This window comes from Chiloscyllium plagiosum, chromosome 20 (assembly GCF_004010195.1).
Source record: "Chiloscyllium plagiosum isolate BGI_BamShark_2017 chromosome 20, ASM401019v2, whole genome shotgun sequence".
NCBI classification, from domain to species: Eukaryota; Metazoa; Chordata; class Chondrichthyes; order Orectolobiformes; family Hemiscylliidae; genus Chiloscyllium; species Chiloscyllium plagiosum.
Genome location: NC_057729.1, coordinates 40,070,407 through 40,088,759, shown reverse-complemented (window position 1 = coordinate 40,088,759; position 18,353 = coordinate 40,070,407). Strand labels below are relative to the sequence as shown.

The following is an 18,353-nucleotide window of genomic DNA, read 5'->3' as shown; positions in this document are numbered from 1 at the left end:
TGGCCCAACATTTCAACTCCCCCTCCCACTCTGCTGAGGACATGCAGGTCCTGGGCCTCCTCCACCGCCACTCCCTCACCACCCAACACCTGGAGAAGAATGCCTCATCTTCCGCCTCGGAACACTTCAATCCCAGGGCATCAATGTGGACTTAACCAGTTTCCTCATTTCCCCTCGCATCTTAACCCAGTTCCAACCTTCCAGCTCAGCACCATCCTCATGACTGTCCTACATGCCAATCTTCCTTCCCACCTATCCGTGCCACACTCCTCTCTGGCCCATCACCTTCATCCCCACCCCCATACACCCATTGTACTCTTTGCTACCTTCACCCCAGCCCCACCCCCTTCCATTTATCTCTTCACCATGAAGGCTCCCAGCCTTCATTCCTGATGAAGTGTTTCGCCCGAAACATCCATTTTCCTGCTCCTCGAATGCTGCCTGACCTGCTGTGCTTTTCCAGCACCACTCTAATCTAGACTCTGATTTCCAGCATCTGCAGTCCTCATTTTTGCCTACATGTAACTCTAGACCCACAGCTATGTGGTTGACTCTCAACTGCCCTCTGGGCAATTACAGATGAGCAATAAATGCTAACCTAGCCAGTGACGCCCTCATCCCATGAATGAATAAAAACAAACCAGCCAAAATTCCACAAACTCACTCAAATACCCAAGACTCCTCCAAACCTATAAACAAGATCAAGTTAGTTGGGAATCTTGACTGAAATGAAGGCAGGCAGATCTGGTCAGTAATCTTGTTATCTCAGACAGAACATGGAAATAATGTTAAAACAGAAACAGTCATTGAGAAGTGAAATCAGAAGGTACTTTTCTACACAACGCATAGGAATATTGAATTATCATTCATCAAAAGGCTGTCGGTGCTCTGTTAATTAAAATTCACAAGACGACAGGGTTCTGAGGAAAGGTCTGAGGAAAAGTTAACTCCGACTTCTCTTCATAAATGCTGCCAGACCTGCTGAGCTTTTCCAGCAATTTTTTTGTTTGTATTTAAGTAACACTACTCAAAACAAACATGAAAATAATACAGCAATTCTGGTCTCCTTCCTATTGGAAAGATGTTGTGAAACTTGAAAGGGTTCAGAAAAGATTTACAAGGATGTTGCCAGGCTTGGAAGATTTGACCTATAGGAAGAGATTGAATAGGTTGGGGCGGTTTTCCCTGGAGCGTCAGAGGCTGAGGGGTGACCTTATAGAGGTTTATAAAATCATGAGGGTCATGGATAGGATAAATAGACAAAGTCTTTTCCCTGGGGTCGTGGAGTCCAGAACTAGAGGGCATAGGTTTAGGGTGAGGGGGGAAAGATATAAAAGAGACCTAAGAGGCAACGTTTTCAGACAGAGGGTGATATGTGTATGGAATGATCTGCCAGAGGAAGTGGTGGAGGCTAGTACAATTACAACATTTAAAAGGCATCTGGAGGGATACGGGCTGGATGCTGGCAGGTGGGACTAGATCGAGTTGGGATATCTGGTCGGTATGGACCAAAGGGTCTGGTTCCATGCTGTACATCTCTATGATTCTATGAAAAAGGCCAACTTCTATTTGTATTAATTGCTGGCTGGCTAAGTGGCCATTACTTAGTTATGTCTAAGAATGCATTTAACTGTGCTGTCAAGTAAATACATATCAACAATTACTGAACTTTCAACTTCAGTCTGAAATAGCAAGTTTAAGAACAATTTTCTTCTGACTTGAATTGGATGGTGACAAGAATAACAACAGCAATTATATTTTTGAATTTATGACCAACACTATTTCTAGCAACACTGAGCAAAGTATAGGTTGAACCTCCATAATTCAACACTCTGCAATCTCAGTACCTTTCCTCAGCATTGATCTTTACTCATTACTTTTTGTTGCACTTTGTCCAGTTTTGATACCCTGAATCCCGTTTCTGGTGTCCAATTGGAAAATTATTAATCTATTAGCCATATGATTGACGCAAATCCAAGTGAAGTGCTTATCCAATTGTAACAAAATATTTTTTGCTTTGAATGCACTTGGATAGTTTTGATGCCTTAAAAACTCTCATCAGGACTTCAGGCACTAATCATGGTACTAAACCGATTGACATGCATTTACCATCTCTTTGACTCTAACTCAACCTCCCAAAGTCCAGTATTGCCCCAGTCTCAAAAAATGGCCGATTAAGGGGGTGCAATCTGCAGTTTGTAAACAAATAATTTGACAATTTTTTTTTAGTAAAACACGAAGCAAGCTGTTGATAGAGGATTAAATATTAAAACTAAAAATACAATTTCACTACAAAATTCAGTCAATATAAAATAAAAATCCAACACACGATGACATAAGTGCACGTGCAACAGTGCATTGCATTTTACTGAACACATAGCAATCTCAACAGAAACCAGTAGTTTTAGTAAACATTTAGCAGGTTTCAGCATATTACTTATTGTGAATACAGTAAGTACACACACATGGTTGTCCTCTACCATTGAAACAGTTGAACTGAGGCCAAATTACATACAAACAACAGTGATATATTTGTACATTTCATAAATAAAATCAGTAAAAATAGTATACTTGCACAGATAGACTAGTTTTAACACTTGTCCCAACCAAACAATTAAGAAAATTATTTCTTATTCTAATGGAAATGTCATCTTTTTGGACATTTTGGGCTGAAAATATTAAAGTACTAATAATCTTTACGCTTTGGCTTCAACAGTATTTAACTGTGCCCTTTTTCCCAAAAGAGTTATTCATTTTACTGGAAAGCATAATGAAACTACTGAAAATTAGATGACATTTTACACTAAATTGTGTCCAAAAGTACATGAAATGAAATGCTATGAAAACGTTTAGGTTTGACTCATTACACATGTTGCTTGCTGCTCAAACTGCACTTACTGAGTTGTATCAATTTCCTCCAGGCATAAAGCAGAACTATTTCCTTAACATCGCATCATAGCAGTGCAACGCACAATACAGGTTACATGCAAAGCACAGAGTTGCCCAGAAAAGAAAATTTGCATCATGTGCCTGTATCATGATGTAAATGCACGTTTCCAAGATACATCATGGGCCAATTGAACAGCTATTCCAGTATTATAGTGAGAAAATGTCAACATTGCCAACGTTCTGGTTGAAAATTAAGTGCTACACCACAGCTGTGCTAGAACAGCCATTTCACACTGGAAACATTTTTTGGCACAGTTTGCACTGGCATAAAGGCTCCAGTGTAAACAGGGCATCCTGTATAAGGTCAGCAAAGACAGAGAATGAAATAAAAAAACATAGCATAAATTGAAAGAAATCAAAAGAGACAGTTAAGTATCATGGAAGAGTGTAGTGGATACAAAAAAGGACAAGGGAATTTAGTTTTTTTTAATTAAAAGCAACGCATTTTTCACATTCAAAAGCCCAAACATCAGACAATGCACCTGCTGCATTCCTGCAGCCAAGAATAAGTTGATTCTGAAGCTCTCGTACGTATTACACCGTTCATCACAAACACAGTATATCTTACCAGCAGACTCAGAATAGTTCCTCTTCAACACAAAGTTTGTGGCCGGGTTTTTATCTGTGTGCAAAATGAAAATTTTTTAGGCAGCTGTTTCCAGGGGTGTGAATAATTGGAAATGTGCACCATTATTCCTGGGATTGGTACGAAAAATCACCACTGGTTCAAGTTCTCTGCAGCAAATTATGGAGCCAACCCACAGGCAGATGAGCCTCCCTTCACAGTTTCGACCGCAGCACTCTCTTGATTTTTGTGGCATTACAGATTCCAAACACTAAAACATCTGTGCTTAACACAATGGAGAGAGACAGACAGACAACAAATCTACACTCATCTGATTTGTATTCACTTTTTTATGAATATTCAAAGTTTCCAATTTTATCTACAGAAAATCAACTCCACAGTACACTACACATTAGATGCAAACCCCAGCTTTGATGTGCTGAAGGCTCTAGAATGGATGACGTAAGTTTAATCTCAGATGCAAAACTGCTCTTTCCAACAAGAAAAATGCGTATTGTGCAACATCCAACTCGTACTCAGTATTAAAGGTATGTACTCAAAAGGCCAACTTATTCAAGTGTGCACTTCACTTAAATCAACTTAATATACCAGTGCTATTATCCCAGATTAGTTCCATCGTCTGGATTTCAATTTCAGAAAAGTATACACTTACATGAGGAATTGTACAGGAATTAGCGGTTGTGGTTGGAATCTGCACAAATTCTCCATGCTTCTTTCTTTCCGTCATCTCACAAATCTTCAGGTTTTAAAATCCAAAAAAACTGAACTACTAGTTCCTGATTTCCTGCTTGTCTTATAATTTTCAGTTTCTGTAGGCATCTGCACATTTGTCTCATCCTTATTTATTGCTTGGAGAAAAGCCCCCCAAAACAGAACACTGATCCAAGCACTGTTAAAGCACTTAACAATTAAAAAAAAACACGCATGACTATGTATATGACTCATGAATGTGACCAATTGCTTAGCAAATTGATGAAGTCACTGGCTTAATTACCCATTTATGATCCATTAAGTGATCACAATTTAGGTATGGCAATTATGCTACACTTGGGCTTAGCTCGTTACTGCTAAGGAGAGGGTTAAAAAGTGTTCCTTCTATTGATGGCTATTCAGCATGTTCAAGTGAGGAAAACATTAATCTGTACAATCACTAAATCCCCCTAACATTCCATTGCCATTCCAAACAATTAAACCACACCAAAATTCATTCACAGAGATCATATAGAGACAGTAATTACTTAGTTGAAACTTTTGAAAGGATCAAGCACTGAGAACCAGATGCCAGCAGCTGAGATGAAGGGAGAAGTCAAGTAAAAATAATATAAACAAACAAACAATCAATCAATATAAACAATATAAGCAACCTTCAATACGTCAGCCCTCGTGAATTTAAAAATATTATAAACAGACAACAACTTACTTCACCAATATTAAATAAAAGCAAAATATTGTAGATGCTGAACATATGAAGTAGAACAAAGTGCTGGAGAAACCCAACTGGTCTGACAACTTCTGTGGAGAAATACATCACTGATTCCCAATAATTCTGAACAAAAGTTAACAATAATTCTTTGGAACTGCTGATGCAAGGAAGAATAGAAGTAAGTGGGATAGAAGAACAAGCATACTAAGATAAAAGCAGACTATTAGTTCAGGTTTGGGGAACTGTAAGGTGTGAAGCTGTGTATCAATGATTTACAGAGGAAACAATGTCAGCGACTTCAATTACTTGAAGTACATAGCCCGGAGGGGGCAGATTGGAAGGAGTATCTGAGAGTTGGAACTCAGGATCTGCATGGTAGAAGTCTATATGTCAGAAAACAAAAGCATCACAACACTGATCTAATAGCAAAGTGAGGTTTAGACGTGAAAGGATGGAATGAAGTAACTTCAAAGAGAAATTTGGGGTGGCTGATATCACACTGACAGTTCATTGTGAAAGGATAAAGAGGAGGTAAGAGGCCAGAGAGTACTGGAGATGGGAGACAGGTTTTGACAGGAGAGTTCAATGATATGCCCTGCCCAAAATTCATTGAGGTGGAGATGTAACAGGGTAAAACTGAGCCCTTCACTGAGCAGAGATCATTCCAAGCCCCATGACCAGAATGTCAGAGGGTATATGAATGTACAAGAGATTGGATTAGAAGGATTGGGATCTGAGAAAAGCAGTTGTGAGAAAGGATACCCTTACCTGGTCTCGCCTACATGTGACCCACAGCAATGTTGTTGATTCTTAACTGCACTTTATGATGAGCAATAAAGGCTGGCCTAGCCAGTGATGTCCATATCCCATGAATGAATTTTAATCAGCATTGTTTTAATAAACAATGTTCCATTGTTACCTTTGCGGCAAATTTATTTCTGTTTGAACCAATCTATACTTGGTCTTCCCAAACTGTAGTCTGGAGCTGAAAATTTCACAAGTTCCAATACAGCAATGGTTACCTTGAAGCTCTGTCTGATAGTACCATGCCCTCTTTAAATCCTTATACCTAACCAGTTGGTCTTGGGGCCCGATTGCTAGCCAGAAACCTTGGAGAAAAGATAAATGTTTTCATGTTCAAACAGTTCTCTCCAACTAGAAATGTCTCTGCTCTTATCCCTTGCCACCCCAAGTCTCCGCCTGCCTCCCACCCAAAATCCACTCTCAAATGTTCTAGGATCAAGGCAATTTTTTTTAGAACAACAGGAAACAGTGATCTATAATTTTTAATAGATTTTGAAACATCATTTTCAAATACAATCAGCTTGCAAGTATAGTCAGTTTTGTGGCAAATAGCAACATGATGATCAGATAATTTACAGGCTCCATAGTCTGTATGACGAACAGTTTTGTGATTGTCTTCCCAACTGCCATATGTTATAGAAACATTTTATGGAGTACTTTTATCCCTAAGCACTTCATAGCTATTACTGCAATGCAATTAGTGTGTAACTTTGGAAACACAGACTCAAAATCATAGAATCCCTACAGCATGGAAACAGGCCATTCTGCACATAGAGTCTGTATCAACTCACCCAGACCCAGCTCCCTCACCCTAACCCCATAATCCCACAATTACTATGGCTAATCTACCTAGCCTACACATCCCTGGACACTACGGACAATTTAACATGGCAATCCACCTGGCCTGCACATCTTTGGATTATGGGAGGAAAGCAGAACACCTGGCAGAGAACATGCAAATTCCATAGTCACTTGAGGCTGGAATCAAACCCGGGGTACTGCTGCTGTGAAGTAGCAGTGCTAACCACCACCTTGCCGGCCATGTCAATATTCCAAAAACAGCCATGTTTAAAAAAGACTAGTTTATGACCAGGACATTGGACGGACTACCCCACCTGCAGTAAATTCTGTGTCTTATGATCCTACTCCACAGCTTCCTGATGAAGGAGCAGCGCTCCAAATGCTAGTACTTTCAAATCAACCTGTTGGACTATAACCTGGTAAAGTGTGATTTTTAACTTTGCTCACCCCAGTCCAACACCGACACCTCCATATCAGGAGTGAAAAGGTGGCACATATAATCTTATCAGAAATACACAAAAGCACCCCAAACCACCTGCCACACAAAAGATATTCTTGAAAAAGTGAATTTCGTTTATGTCAAATTCAAAAGTATACAAAGATGCACATTTTCTAAATATTTTATTTCTGAATAAAAGATTTTGTTTTAATGACACATCAAGTTCAAGCACCAACTATTAAGGAATAATCTCTGATGGAAAATTACGGTCACATCAATATTGTTAACCATTTGTTTTTCTTTAAACGCAAAAAAAACTAGATAACACAGTCACATCAAACTTCAGATATTTGTGCAAAAAATAATTAAAAACATTTACTGAGGCCATGAACTAACATCCTTGCTAGCAAAAATGCATATTGTACAAATGAGCATGGCTGATAAAAATATACCTTACAGACTTTACTGTTAAGCTACAAAGTGCCCAGAATTTCCAGTCAGTTCTCAATACTGTATTTATAGGAGAAAAAAATGAAGTGATGTAACACCTTAAGTGTCTACAGAGACCTAGTAACCATAGTAGATGTTGCTTCCCTTTCTAAAGTGTGGTTAAATGATTACTGCAGTAGAAGCCACTTACGAACTGCTGTACAGTTTGATAACTGCTTTGTATATTCTTTGAATACTCAAATTCAAGATATGTTTATCATTTAAGATAGCTCCCAAGTGACCATAAAGGTAAAATGCTGGTTATCGGTGGGTTGGATTAGGATGGACGGTAGTACAAGGAAAAGAATGGCACATTGGATGGGAGCCTTCGTTTTAGACTCCATTTAAAATAGGTGCATTCTTTGAGTAAATCTCCTTTGCAAGCTGTTTACTTTTGCCACTCTCTTCACCTACATCAAACTCTATTCTGTTGCATATTCTGTTGTAGATTTCACTCACTATATTAGATTAGATTACTTACAGTGTGGAAACAGGCCCTTCGGCCCAACAAGTCCACACCGCCCCGCCGAAGCGCAACCATACCCCTACATTTACCCCTTACCTAACACTATGGGCAATTTAGCATGGCCAATTCACCTGACCTGCACATCTTTGGACTGTGGGAGGAAACCGGAGCACCCGGAGGAAACCCACGCAGACACAGGGAGAATGTGCAAACTCCACACAGTCACCTTAGGCGGGAATTGAACCCGGGTCTCTGGCGCTGTGAGGCAGCAGTGCTAACCACTGTGCTACCGTGCTGCCCAAATATTATACCCTCCATTTAATCTTTTCCTGTTTCTACTCAAATACTTGAGAAGGTTAATTATTTTCTCATGCGTATTCTCCCTCCTTTATTTTGCTTTGCTTTAAATGCTGAGAAAGCACAATACTGGAAAATAAAAATATTTGAAAGCACTGGAAACAGTCAATGGACCAGGCAGAATTTGTAGAACAAATAGCTATATGGAATAAGAATTCTTCAGACTTTTGAAATGCTGTTTAGTTGTAATTTCTTTCAATTTTGACAAATGGTGCACGCTCTCAACTCTGTCCCCCTTAAAGCCAGTGTATTTTTCCAATATTTTGCGTTTTTTATTTTCACAAATATATTGCCCAGTAGGCAGAAACTTATAGAGCTAAGAATAGCCCCTATTTTGTGGCTAAGGCAAAAAGAAGGAAGAGGATTCCTTGCGATAGCTGCTCACAATCTCTGTGCAGAAGCAGAACACTACTGCCCGAGTGATACTAAACAATTGCGAGGTAGTTGCGTGCAGGCTTGCACGAAATGCACAATACCATTATTGTATAAAGTTAAAAATCACAACACCAGGTTGTAGTCTAACAGGTTTACTTAGAAGCACTAACTTTCAGAGTGCTGCTTCTTCATCAGATAGTTCATGTTGTGTGATTTTTAACTTTGTCCACTCCAGTCCAACACTGGCTCCTCCCCATCATTGTTTAAAATATACATATAGACAAAATGAACCAAATACATAATGTACCAGCCAGTCATTATTTGTAACTACGTATTAGCACAAGGTTGGAACCCTCAATAACACTTGAACACTATACGAGAAGCGATTTTTCTCAGACATATTAAAAACACACAAGTTTCCAAGAACAACATTTATAGCAAAGTAACCTATTCTCTTTCAGCACTTGTATTCATGTCACCATGCTGCCAGAAATTAAGTTGTTCAGTTCACACGAGAAGGCATTATGCCACAATAATTCAGAAGTCACATAGAACTCGAACATTGCAACAGAAACAAAAGAATTAAAATCATTTACAGTCACAGCAAGGTTATAATTCAGTTTAGATTTCAGAAGGCTGCAAACCCTAACAGGAACGGTCTGAGCAATTACAAACAATCTGGACTCTTAACAGAATCCAGTTGTACTGGATGGAAGTTTCACAGATAGTGGTTAGTTTTGAAGGAATTGAAAAATTAGCTGAAAATTTTAAAATGAGGGGACCTGGATGTCCAAAACAGATAAGCAAGTATAAGGGTAAGCATTGAGTAACACTTAGTACTGATGACTAATTTGTTCATGGAATGCGGGTGGTTTCATTGGCTGGGCCAGAATTTAACACCAACTCTAACCGTTCTTGATGGAGTGGATATGGCCACTTCAGAGGGCAGTTAAGAGTCAATCACATTGCAATGGGACTGGAATCGCACTTAGGCTAGACCAGGTAACAACAACAGATTTCCTTCTCCGAAGGACATCAGTGAATCAGATGGATTTTTACAGCCATCGACAGTGGATGACATTAGGCTAACTTTCATTTCCAGATTTTTACTGAATTCAAATTTCACCATCTGCCATGGTGAGATTCAAACATGTCCACACAGCATTAGCTTGGTGTTCTAGATTATTATTCCAGGGACATTACAGATATGCCACTGGCCTTTGAATATGGCAAAAGAACACAACAGCATCAGGAGTAGATGCACGAAACGATGTTTTGCCATAGGCTAAAGAATCTATTGTTTGTGATGAAGAATCAGGATCATAGCTTGGGCATGAGTAGAATGCCAACTTTGCAAATAGACTGAAATAAAAACAGAAAATGCATAGTGGATGCCTGCAAAGAATAAGTGAGTGAGTATTTCAAATTGTTTCATTAAAATGCACCCAGTTTCAGCATGTTTTAATTTAAGATTTCCAGTTTTGTAACTTTTTTGTAGTCAGTTTCACCACATGTGAAGGCGTGGATTCCAGGTTGGAACTGGAAAGTATGGTTTTGATCTTAAACGTTTAACTAGAGGAAACTTGCTCATTTAAAATGGTGGTTAGCACTGCTGCCTCACACCACCAGATTCCATCTTTGGGCGACTGTTTGTGTGGAGTTTGCACATTATCCCAGTGTCTGTGAGTGCTCTGGTTTCCCTCTGGGTCAGGTGGTTTGGCCATGCTAAATTGTCCATAGTGCCCAGCGATATCATTGAGTGATGTGTAGATTAGGTGAAATGCAGGGTTACAGGGATACACTAGGGAGGTAGGTCTCGATGGAATACTCTCCAGAGGGTCAGTGAGGACTCAATGGGCTGAATGGCCTGCTTCTGCACTGTAGGAATCTCATGATTGTATGAGTCACAAGCAGAAAGACAGAAGTCTGGAAGTGAGACATTTTGTATTTTCAAGAATACACAAGAACAGGGATTAAGAGCTAGTTCTAATTTCAGTCAGAGTGCATTACTGTGTTGAGGGTCAAAGCTGAGAAACATGGTAAAGTGGAAGAATAGGCAAGGGAAAAATAGCTAGTTGCTAAATGGATCTGAATGGGGCTGTCACACACCTTTTGAGTTTGACACCATATAGTATAGAATGCAAGGGGAATGGCAAGCCACTTGAATGAATGGTATCATGAACCAGCTAGGGTAAAGCTTTCTTTAAATGTATTTAGAAATCAGTGGAAGCATAGATTGGTAAACTGTAGCACAAATATGTCCTGACAACTGCAAACCATTCAGTATAGCTACTCATTTCAGATGCAGTATGAGTAAAATACTTTTGTACTGGACTTTTAGACAAGTTATGCTCCACTATTATATTTTCATTGAAGCCACAAATGCTCACTGAGAAAGGTTACTTCCATTTCATTTCATCATAAAAACTGATAGGAAAAAGGTTCTAGGCTACTAAAACTATTATGTTTAATTACAGTTTAGCTGTCGTAAGGATTTGTTCAAGTCTCTTCCCTGCTGTGATCTTTTTATATTCGCTACAGTTCATTAACATCTGCAAGTACGACATTCATACAAAAGCTAATCACTTTAAAAAAGAACAATGGTCTCCTACAAATAGCTTTTGCTTCCCTATACTAATGATTAAAAAAGGTAAACATTCAATGAAGATATATAGGAAATAAAATGAGGTTTTAAACCTGAAAATATTTTGAATTTTTATTTATAAAAGTACAACATTTGCAAATTTAACTATCTTGTCACTTCAATCAGATCTCTGGAATTAAAACCTTTTTTTTCCAAACATTGTACCAAAAATTAGAGAAACCGATCCTTTATGTGGGTGCTTATGCATCACTTGAGCCTCCTTAAACTCCCACCAAACATTTTCCTGAAACAAATCAAAGCAATGTGTCAAACTTTCCACTAAATATAAGACTGAAAGAACTGAGGATGCTAGGAATCAGAAACAAAAGCAGAAATCAATTTGTTTTTGTTAAGAACTTTTAACTTCTCCCATGTATGGTTATCTAGATCTGAAGGAACTTTAGATTTTTAAAAACCAACTCAGATGATAGCCTGTTACCATTGATCTTTGATACTTTTTATTTAGTACAAAATGCTGAACTTATAAAAAGGATAAATAATGTTCACCTCATGTGGATACCTCTAAAAGCAAATCACATCTAGCAATTCTAACAGAATTTACCAATGAGGATGTGTACAAGGTATCAGCAGGTAGGGAAAGAGTTAAGTTTCGGGCTGCAGGACAAAGACTCAGCTAGCATAACTTTGACCAGATAAGAACTTGCAGAAAACAATGAGGTGTTGGAGGCAAGGGTAGTGGTTTAACGAGGTGAAGAACATCCATTGTGTCATGCCAGTTAACGAGGTGAGGATCAAAAGGTAAAAACAATAACTGCAGATGCTGGAAACCAGATTCTGGATTAGTGGTGCGGGAAGAGCACAGCAGTTCAGGCAGCATCCAAGGAGCTGGTGAGGATCATCCATTTGTAATGCCAGATGGCCTAACTTTTACTGTTGATGCTCGCTGATTGTAACGGTCACCCAATCAATATAGATGTTGCCTTACTTGGATGCAGCTTCCTGTATGCGACTATATAATTCCTTAGGAATCTGGTGTTCAAGAGAAGACTGAAAACTCCTATCTTTGTGTACATGGCAATCGCTCTGTCTCCCTCTCCAGGGCTCAGAATAAAGATGAAGAAGTTTGAGCCATACTATGTCGATGAGTGTTTGCTTCAACTGATATGGGGATACGGAAACAGTACGACACCAAAACAATGAGAAAGTCTTGATACAAGAAAGACAGGCAGGAGGCTGGAAGACCACAGCAAGCCAGGCAGTATCAGGAGGTGGAGAAGTCAACATTTCATGTGTAACCCTTCCTCAGGGCTGGGAATGGCTATGGTGGGAGCTGCAGATAAATGAGAAGCAGGGGCAGGGTGGTGAAGTGGGGATAGGTGAAGACAAGTAGAGGATACAAGCTGATTGATGAATGCTACTACGTTTGAAGATTTTGAAAAAGAACTCAATGAAATGTTGTCACGGTAACATGCTGCTAAAATTAGAATTCTGGGTAGAACAAAAACATTGTAATATTATTCAGGTATTAGTTAAAGAACAGAAAAGATACAGAAATTGTTAATAGATATTTCTTTCGGATTGGAGATTATAAATAGCGGTACTGCCCAGAGATCAGTATTGAGATCTCTCTTTCATAAATATACAATCTGGAATTCAACATAAAGGATACAAAAATAGGGAACAAAAAGTCACTGAAAAATACTGAAAGCAATAATATGAAAAAGATGAAGGACTCATTCTTATCATAAGCATGCTGCCTCAAAGCAAGCTCCCAAAGCGAACAAGACAGAAAATGCTTGATCCTGTCATCTTCCTGACTGTCATTCAATACTCAGCAAGGTGCTGTGACTACAACAAAACAACTTCAGTACAGCTTCAATACTAGTAATGACTCAATGTACTAAGTTGCCCAGATAAACATGATAAATCCATTCAAATGTTACCAAATGACCAGACAAGCTCTTTTCAATATTTTCATTTAAATGGCCAAAAATTGGCTAAGAAACAATCTCAACTTTTCTGCAATCCAATATCTAACTCTACATTTACTCTCTCAAGTTTAAAAAGCAGTAGCCATGAATGGAAACCACAGCTATTTCGACACACATCAGCTTTTGAGGCCAATTATAGAAGGCCTATCTGCTCGCTTACTATTCCATCCTGCTCTATGTCAAATTAGACAAGCATGCAATCTTCTAGTCGGTAAGTATTATATCAAGTATCATACAAAATCAAGTAATAAATTAACCCACCAAGCCAAAAGAACAGATTAATGATCAGAATTTTATAAATACCTATTTGCTAATTCAAGCAATGCTTACGACTCTTGAGTAACTGCATCCATTCAATGTAAGAATGACATATTGGGCAGCAAGGCACAGAGCAAGAAATCATTCATGCCTTTCAGGTGTCAGCATGAACCACAACTTAAACCATTAATAAATGCTGTAGAACTCATTTTAAGGTAAGAGGAGAAAGATTTTAAAAAGACAACGGACAATTTTTTTTGTTTATAGAGACAGCATTTCTTGCATGGAATAAATTTACAGAGGAAGTGGTGGATGCGGGTACAGTTACAACATTTAAAAGACATTTAGATAAGTATATGAATAAGAAATGTTTGGATGGACTGGGGCCAAATGCAGACAGGAGGAGCTAGTTTAGTTTGGGATTATGGTCGGCATGGATTGGTTGGACCAAAGAGTCTGTTTCTGTGCTTAATGATTCTATAATTCAGATTTAAAATATGCTATTGCGCAAAATTTTATTTCAAAACAATTATGAATGAAGAAGAAAGCTAAATGTGATGAGATCTAAAGGTAAGCTAGGGCACAGATTTTGTCTAGCAAATACCTCATATCGGGCACAGGGGTTTTTGTCCAGCAAAACCAAAAAATGGTAATTTTGACAACCATTTTCCCAGTGCCAAACATTGGGTTTCCAAATCCCCAGTTACAGTGTTCAAAACATTTATGATATTTGACTCATAGATAAATTGGCAACAGCTTGATTAAAAATATTAACTGTCAAATTGACACAACATTCAAATATTAAATACAGGCAGTCCTCAGTATGCAGTTTGAGTCCATTTGCAAGCCCATAAACGCAAGTCAAAACGCAACAGTTAGACAATATAAAGTATCTGTTCATAAGTACAAGCGTTCATAAGTCAGACATTCACAAGTCAAGACTCCCTGTATACAGTAATGGCGTGAATGTGATAATTGATCAACGTTCAAACCAAAAGATACACAGGAGCGTTGTGTGTGCTGTAGGGATGATTGAACTTCTTGGGCTGACTAGCCTAATTATAGTCATAGAGATGTACAGCACGGAAACAGACCCTTTGGTCCAACTCATCCATGCAGACCAGATATCCCAACCAAATCTAGTTCCATTTGCTAGCACTTGGCCCATATCCCTCTAAATCCTTCCTATTCATCTACCCATCCAGATGGCTTTTAAATGTTGCAATTGTAGGAGCCTCACAACTTCCTCTGGTAGCTCATTCCATATACGCACCACCCTCTGCGTGAAAACGTTGCCCCTTAGGTCTCTTATATCTTTCCCCTCTCACCCTCAACTTATGCCCTCTAGTTCTGGACTCCCCGACCCCAGGGAACAGACTTTGTCTATTTATCCTATCCACGCCCCTTGTGATTTTATAAACCTCCATAAGGTTGTCCCTCAGCCTCCGACGCTCCAGGAAAAACAGCGCCAGCCTACTCAGCCTCTCCCTACAGCTCAAATCCTCCAACCCCGGCAACATCCTTGTAAATCTTTCTTGAACCCTTTCAAATTTCACAACATCCTTCCGATAGAAAAGGAGAACAGAATTGCATGCAATATTCTAAAATGCTGGCCTAACCAATATCCCATGCAGCCGCAACATGACCTCCCGACTCCTATGCTCAATACTCTGACCAATAAGGGAAGGCATACCAAACGCCTTCTTCACTATCCTATCTACCTGCGACGATTTGGGAGAAATTCTTCAGATTAAAAAAAACAGCTGGAGACCACATTTAATGGAAATTTTACTAAAACGAAAAGGCATAAAATACTAGAAATACAGGGCCACTACTGTATGCAGAGAAAATGAAGTTTTGGATGTGGACCCTGCCTGAACAGTTTCAAAAAGGCAAAAACAGAAATTGCTAGAAAAACTAAGCAGGCCTGGCAGCTTTTGTGGAGAGAAAGCAGAGTTAATGTTACAGGTTCAGTAAGCCACTGGAACTGACTGGGCACAAAGTGTTCAATTGTGAACATGAAATAACTGTTTCTCACTCCATATCTGCTGAGAATTTCCAGTAATTTGCTTTTATTTTAGACTACTGGTATCCACAGTTTAATGATGTACATACAAACAAATGAATGAGACCACTTGGCCCTGTCATTCAATATGATCACAATTGATCTGATTACTCTACATTCCTGCCTACCACAAACAGCTTTGAGTCTTTTTCTATTTGCTTTAAAATATTGAAAGACTCTGCTTCCACTATCTTTATCAACTCTCAAATAATTTCTCATCAGTCTGAAATGGGCAAAACATTTCCTTTTACAATGACCCCACCAATCACTAGTTCGAGATACGGTATTTCCACAAAACCAAACATCCTTTCACATCCACTCCATCAAAACCCCTCAAAGTCTTCCATGTTTCAAGCAAATTACCTCTTACTCTTGGAATCACCAACAGAATTAAACCGAGCATGTCCAATCTTTCCTTATTAAACAACATATCCATTCCAGGCAGTCTATTAACGTTTCTTTATATCCTTCCTTAAATAAGGAGATGGGGTTTCTTCAATGTCCTATATGAATGAAACATAACCATCCTACTTTTGTACTTAATTCCCAGGCAATAAACAATACTTCATATCAGCATTCCTAATTACTTGTGTACCAACCTTTTGTAATTCATACTTTAAGATGCCCAGATCCTTTTGCAATCTCTCACCATTTAGATCATTAACTCATTTTCCTGCCAAAACTGACAACCACGTTTTTCCACATTTGCCAGATCTTTGCCCACTCACTTAAATTATTCCTATCTCTCCGCAGCCTCAATTTCTCTTCATAAGTTACATTTCTACCTGTTTGTGCACCATGAGCAAATTTAACTATGAAAGCTTCAGCTCCTCTGTCCAATTTATATATATTGAAGGAACATGAGACACCAGCACTGATCCCTGTGGCACACCATTCATTACATCTTGCCATGCAGAAAATGGCCCACTTATGCGTATTTCCTGTTAACCAGCCAAGCTGCTATCCATGCTAATGACACCATGAGTTTTCATTTTCTACAGTAACCTTTGCATAGATCACCATATCAAATGTATTGCATTATTAGCATAGGTACAGGAAGAAGCAGAGAAATGGCATCTGGAAATTGGGATGGCAGAGCAGCAATGGTAATGTTGCTGGACTAGTAACCCAAAAACCCATGCTAATACATTCAAATCTCACCTCAGCAGCTGGTGGAATTCAAAAACCAATCAAGTAACTATCATGGATTATCACAAAAAATTGTTTATTTCAATAAAGTCTTTTGAGGAGGAAATCGGTCATCCTTACTAGGTATAGCTTCCACCTGTCTCCATATTCACAGTAATACAGTTAACTCTTAACTATCCTCTGAAACGGCTTACCACACCTCATGGATTGGAAACAAATGCTGGCCTTACCTACATGCCGCAAAAAAGAACAAACTTGTGAACAGTGCGCTTCTGCCTCAGTTACCAGGATGACTGACGAAGCAACCACATTTTGGTAGGGAGTGAAGGCAATACCTTTTATTTTCCCAATTATACATTAGAGGAAATTTCTGCTCACCCAGTATTGCAAGCATTGGGATGAATCAGAGGGTTTGGGAGAGGTGATCATTAGATAATGCCAAATGGCAACAGTGTAAATATGGAACCTGATAACATTTTTGGATGGAGTCACTGAGGACAAGGAATGGTTTAGAGGGAATATAGGCCCAAGTCCTGGCAAATGGGATTACATTAGATGACATATCTGGTCAGCATGGACGTGATGGACCGAACAGTCAATTTCCATGCTGTAAATCTCTATGACAGCATGTAGATAAGGAATAGAAGGTGGCAAGACTAAATCCTTGGCCACTCGAAAGACAATGGTGCAGAAATGAAAACAGAAGCTATAGCAGGTTATTCTCTCACTCAACTGGATAGATAAGAAAGGGAGGAGAGATGGATGGAACTTGAATCAAGCATTCAGTCAATGCAACGTAAGCGCTTGAAAAATAGATGCAATTACAATATTTTAACATACTCTATAAAATAAAGACAGGTTTAGCTGTAACCATGTGGATCCCTAGAAAAAAAAGTTTTAATCTGGAGGAAGAGTTGGTAATGAAAAGATTCAAGGTGAGAACAGGTTCAGCTAAGTGGAGGTGGTGCTGGTGGATGACAACTGGTTGGGCTGCTGCTCAAAGTGGTAGGTTTGCAGGCTGTTTTAATGAGGTATTGAATAAACAGAGAATGCAGACTTGTATGTTAAAAGCTTTGCTTTTCACAGAACAACTATGACAGCCAGAAATTTGCCTAAGACAGTCTTGCATTTATACAGAATGTCTCATCATCCAAGCACCTCCTGATTACAATCATGTAGCAAATGATTCAGACCATCATAACCATTTTTGCAAAGCAGACAATCATAGATACCACAAACACATTCTTTGTGACTGAAAACTCTTGAGAATTAGTTCCATTGATATGACTGTCAAAGCTGAAGCTTATATACACTGCTGAAAATGTGTTGCTGGAAAAGCGCAGCAGGTCAGGCAGCATCCAAGGAACAGGAGAACCGACGTTTCGGGCATAAACCCTTCTTCAGGAATGAGGAAAGTGTGTCCAACAGGCTAAGATAAAAGGTAGGGAGGAGGGACTTGGGGGAGGGGCTTTGGAAATGCGATAGGTGGAAGGAGGTCAAGGTGAGGATGATAGGCCGGAGTAGGGTGGGGGCGGAGAAGTCAGGAAGAAGATTGCAGGTTAGGAAGGCGGTGCTGAGTTCGAGGTATTTGACTGA

At 39.1% G+C, this 18,353-nt stretch overlaps 1 protein-coding gene across 2 annotated transcripts in view; it reads right to left on the bottom strand.

The window, feature by feature from the left end:
* LOC122560192 (disks large-associated protein 4-like) overlaps positions 1-18,353 on the bottom strand; it is a 589,090-nt gene that overhangs the window by 26,332 nt on the left and 544,405 nt on the right. The window contains exon 10 of one of the 2 annotated variants that reach the window (XM_043710586.1): positions 3,518-3,571. The exons of the other annotated variant lie outside the window; for it this stretch is intronic. Within the exon in view, the coding sequence (XP_043566521.1) occupies positions 3,518-3,571 (54 nt within the window). The remainder of the gene's footprint in view (positions 1-3,517; positions 3,572-18,353) is intronic. 2 annotated transcript variants of the gene reach the window in all.